General features: G+C 33.6%; 1 protein-coding gene across 1 annotated transcript; it reads right to left on the bottom strand.

Annotated features, from left to right (window-relative positions):
- Positions 1 to 1,497: 1,497 nt before the first annotated feature.
- Positions 1,498 to 4,239, bottom strand: LOC116338362 (phosphatidylinositide phosphatase SAC2; the record flags this gene model as incomplete). Its single annotated transcript, XM_031763560.1, has 9 exons — positions 1,498 to 1,956; positions 2,038 to 2,272; positions 2,360 to 2,490; positions 2,558 to 2,619; positions 2,993 to 3,168; positions 3,229 to 3,319; positions 3,387 to 3,417; positions 3,487 to 3,835; positions 4,125 to 4,239. Coding segments are annotated over 9 exons (1,292 nt in total), but the record flags the coding sequence as incomplete, so codon positions are not given.
- Between the last annotated feature and the right edge of the window lie 69 nt (positions 4,240 to 4,308).

The following is a 4,308-nucleotide window of genomic DNA, read 5'->3' as shown; positions in this document are numbered from 1 at the left end:
ACTCTAGCAATATGATAGAAGAAAAAAAAATTGATTTTCATATCGCAATTTTGAAATAAATGAAGAAGAAAAAAATTATTGTTCATGACACCTCCCCCTCCCCCCTTGCATTTTGATCGACCTACAAGTGGGTCTATCTTGTAGAGGGAGATCCCTAGAACACATTGCAACCATAGATGGATAAATATTCAAACTTATTTTTCATTTTATTTTGATCGATTTGGCAAGATACTCATTTTTAGGGAAAATCGACCCCCCCTGCGCCCTCTGGGGAAAAATTCAAAATTCTGCTCCGATAGAAATTTTCTATTTTTTACCCCCAACATACCCCCCAAAGGGTTTTTTGAAATTTTAAAATTTTTAGAACGGCCCTATTATTTGAGACACCCTGTATATATATATATATATCTTACTATTCCATAGCTTAATGTATAAAACTACGTTTCACATTAAGCAATACAAATTTTATGCGAGCAAAAACCAAATATATAAACACAGAAACAAGTATTCGAGTACGCTTACCCGCACTTGCGGTGTTAGTAGAGACTTTACCTCTCCAAATGAGTTACGAACTCTATTTTACTCTATTTTTGGTGTTAGTTTCATCGAACGTATGTGACGATACACTTAGCAATCATATTCGTTAGCGTATACACAGACTCATATGCACGCAACGAAACATAACGTACATATGTACTAGCCAGGGACCGGTTCGCGCATATTTCTATGCAAGATAGCTATGCTAAGCATAGCGGAGACGCCAGCCGCAACGCATCCGTCGCCATTCGATTCGATCTATATCTTATGCGTACGACTCTCAAAGCACATGTGTATATGTTCATACAGAGTGGACGGCGATGCGTCGGTTGCATTTGCCGCTATGCTTGGCATATCTATGCTACCTAGCGTATCTAGGCAAGCATGGAAATATGCACGAACCGGTCCTTGTGTACTACACATGTATCTCTTTTTTCACTGTGATGCGTTTAATTCGATGAAACTAACACCGAAAATAGAGTTAAATAGAGTGCGTAACTCATTTTGAGGGGTAAAGCCTCTACTAACACCGCAAGTGCGAGTAAGCGTACTCGAAATACTTGTTTCTGTGAAGAGATAGCGCAAAAGGCAAACGCAAAACCAGCCTACTTACATAAGAAACACATGTTGGTTTTGCATTTGCTCGCATAAAATTTGTATTAGTATTATTTGCAGCATGTTCTGTATGTTATTGTTTTCTTCTAAGGCCGTCATATAATGGATGTCGTTAACCGAGTAATGCGCTATATGTTTTTTATGAAAACGTCACACGAATCTCCCCCGAAAACGACATCTTTGGTCTTGCAGCAGAAGCTGTTTCTATGCTGAAAATTTCACTTCAGTTTAAAAAAATTAAAATATTATTCACGTAGAATTGTACAAATATTTCAAAACGTTGAAATGAGATTTACAGAAATATGCATTTGAAAATTGTTTTAAAAAATAAACACGGCACAATCAATTTCAAAAAGAATGACTATGAAATTATAACAGTTTTTGTACCATTTTTATATGACCTGATCCACTCGCATTTATTCTACATTTGTGAACAGCTTTCATTGGGCTGAAGCTTTGAATGTTAATTAGATACGAGTGGAGAAATGGTATAAAGCGTTGAGTTATTCTTTCAATGAATAATATTGTTGACATATTTTCACGATGACAGCTATTTCTGCGGTACAAAATTGACCCGCTTGAATGATTTGTCAATATTGAACATACTCTACACACATGGGGAAACAGAGATGGCGTTGTCGTAGCATGTAGCAAAATATATGTTTAACGCAATATTCGGCTTGATGTCGTTTTTTTTTCATTTCACATTACCTTCAAAGCATTAGTGCCAGCATACTGTTTACTTATTATATCTCCATTATTTGCCCAAAGCAACATAAATGGTAATTTTAATTGATTTGGAATCTGCAATAATGAAGTATTTTTTTGCAAATATTATTCATTCACACGCCATTCTCCATTAGTAATAGAGACCATAAAACTCACTTGTGAATATGGTGGCATTAAGCCAACTTTTACTAGCTGTGATTCCAAAACCACACGACCCATTGCGGTTTGAACGACATTTGTTCGATCAAGGCAGTCCATACAATTTACTCGAAAAACGGCATTTTGATTACAAATCGCACCCTTTGCATCGCGCCAATGGAAACTCATTCTCACAGCTTCTGGTGCAAGAGCAGAAATCAGCGAAGATACATTTTCAAAACGCATTCCGCGACTGGAAAAGAAAATATTTTATATGAAACACTGTACTTTTCAATGTTTTTGTTAAAAATATAAAATAACTAACTAATAAAACACTAACCAATACTCGTGGAAGTCGAATGTGACATAAATAAGTTGATCATTGTTGTAACAACAAACATGATTTCCATATGCATCGAACATAATTTTTTCTTTTCCGCTTTGTTCAACAAGATTTATGATGCAAATAGTCTGAAAGAACCGATGTACAATAAACTTTTTTGTGTATGTGTGTTTTTTTTTGTTAAAGATACATCACCTTGTATAATTTCAATTCTCCATCGAAATGTTTCGCAAAAGCTATCTGCGTTTCATTGTCATCTGTATATGAAGAAACAAAAATTAATAAAAGTTTAAACACTGTCAATGAAACTAAAATGTTGCTGTATTCTAGCCAAATGATTCCGATCGGAATTATTGTTTATCGGAATTATTTTTTTGTATATGAAACAATAGATTCAATTTTTTTCTGTAGTCTCGAACAATCGAATACATTGTGCCACAATAAATCCGATAAACAATAATTCCGATGGAAATTATGTGCTAGAATACCGGCAATTATTTATCAATTACACAACCTACTGTGGATTTTTTAATCTTTTTGAAGAAATGAAAAATGTACGTAAATTACGCCACTCTCAAAACATATAATTTAATTTTACTATGTTTACTGAGTGCATTCAGTTTCTATTACCTCGATCGATTTTCGCAGGGGGTCTGTATCTGAGGGTCGTAGGTTGGCTCCAATATACTGGTATTGATCCTCGAATTTGAAAGAATGCCATTTGATGTTCACCAAAAATAAAAATTTGTTCCGTTTCCACATAGTTAGCCACATTTCCATTTTCATCAATACCACGACGTTTGTATCTGTTTCATTTAAAATTAGTTGAATGAATTGATCATTCTTTAAATTTAAGAATATTTTACCTTGTTCCAGCTCGAAAACGTGAACGCCTTGAAACAAGTGCTAAACTAAAACGATCATCACCAACTGCACAGTGTTCGACTTGTGCAAACCCTTGAATAAATCCATTAAAATTAAATTAAAATATTTGTATTGACCATTCGACACAGAGACAACCAACCTTGAATAATCCGAAGCACCCATGCATTGTCCTAATTAAAATAAATAATAAATAATATAGAATTAAAAATAAATCAAAAAACTTTTTATTTTACACTTACCTTTAGAACTAAAATGTCCTTAAGCATATGCTTATTCCAGAAAAATCTATCATCAGACTCTTGCACATCTCTACGTTGTAAATTATTAGTAAAATCTGCATCAGGGCAATAATAAAAACTGTCTGAATCATCAAAAATTTTATGTATTTCGTCAGAGATTTTTTCTTTTACTGTCCGTTTCGACCGTATTTGATTTGTAGCTAAGGCAGCTGCTTGCTGTGTAGTCGATTTAATTGTACTTCCAGCGTTTTTAACGGCTCCCCACGTCTTATTCACCAATTGAGAACCCTCAAATAAACGCCCTTTGATTGTATTTGTTGATCCAGAATCACTTTTGAATCTAACAGAACTGAATAAAAAGATTAATTAAAAATTAAATGAAATGAAAGGAGTTTGAAATCAAATAAGCGAAGATTTGAAGAATCAATAGATTTGTATATCAAATTTTCAAAGCGAAATTATAAGCTTAGGATTGAAAATGGTATTAAACATAATTATTGTATGTAAATAATTGAAGCCATTTGCAATTTTAATATATCATCATTGTTGGAGTACTTTAAGTATTACTTATTAAGATTTGATTTGTTTCAATCGATGTTATCAGTTTACATATTGTTATTTTGAAGTTGTGTATATACCTGTGCTTTGGACATATGGTCAGTGTGGAATCGGGTTCATCTTTACTCAATATGCAAATACTTTTAATTTTATGCACTAAATTTGGTGGATAAATTGCACCAACAGAGGTTGATTCTTAATGATTTTGAATTAATCAAAATGTAAAGCGAGAGAGAGAGAGAGAGAGAGAGAGAGAGAGAGAGA

Source organism: Contarinia nasturtii, unplaced genomic scaffold (genome assembly GCF_009176525.2).
Source record: "Contarinia nasturtii isolate CC-2019 unplaced genomic scaffold, AAFC_CNas_1.1 Cnas_scaffold_368, whole genome shotgun sequence".
Classification (NCBI taxonomy): domain Eukaryota; kingdom Metazoa; phylum Arthropoda; class Insecta; order Diptera; family Cecidomyiidae; genus Contarinia; species Contarinia nasturtii.
The sequence above is the reverse complement of the archived record's forward strand: the minus strand, read 5'-3'. Positions and strand labels throughout refer to the sequence as shown.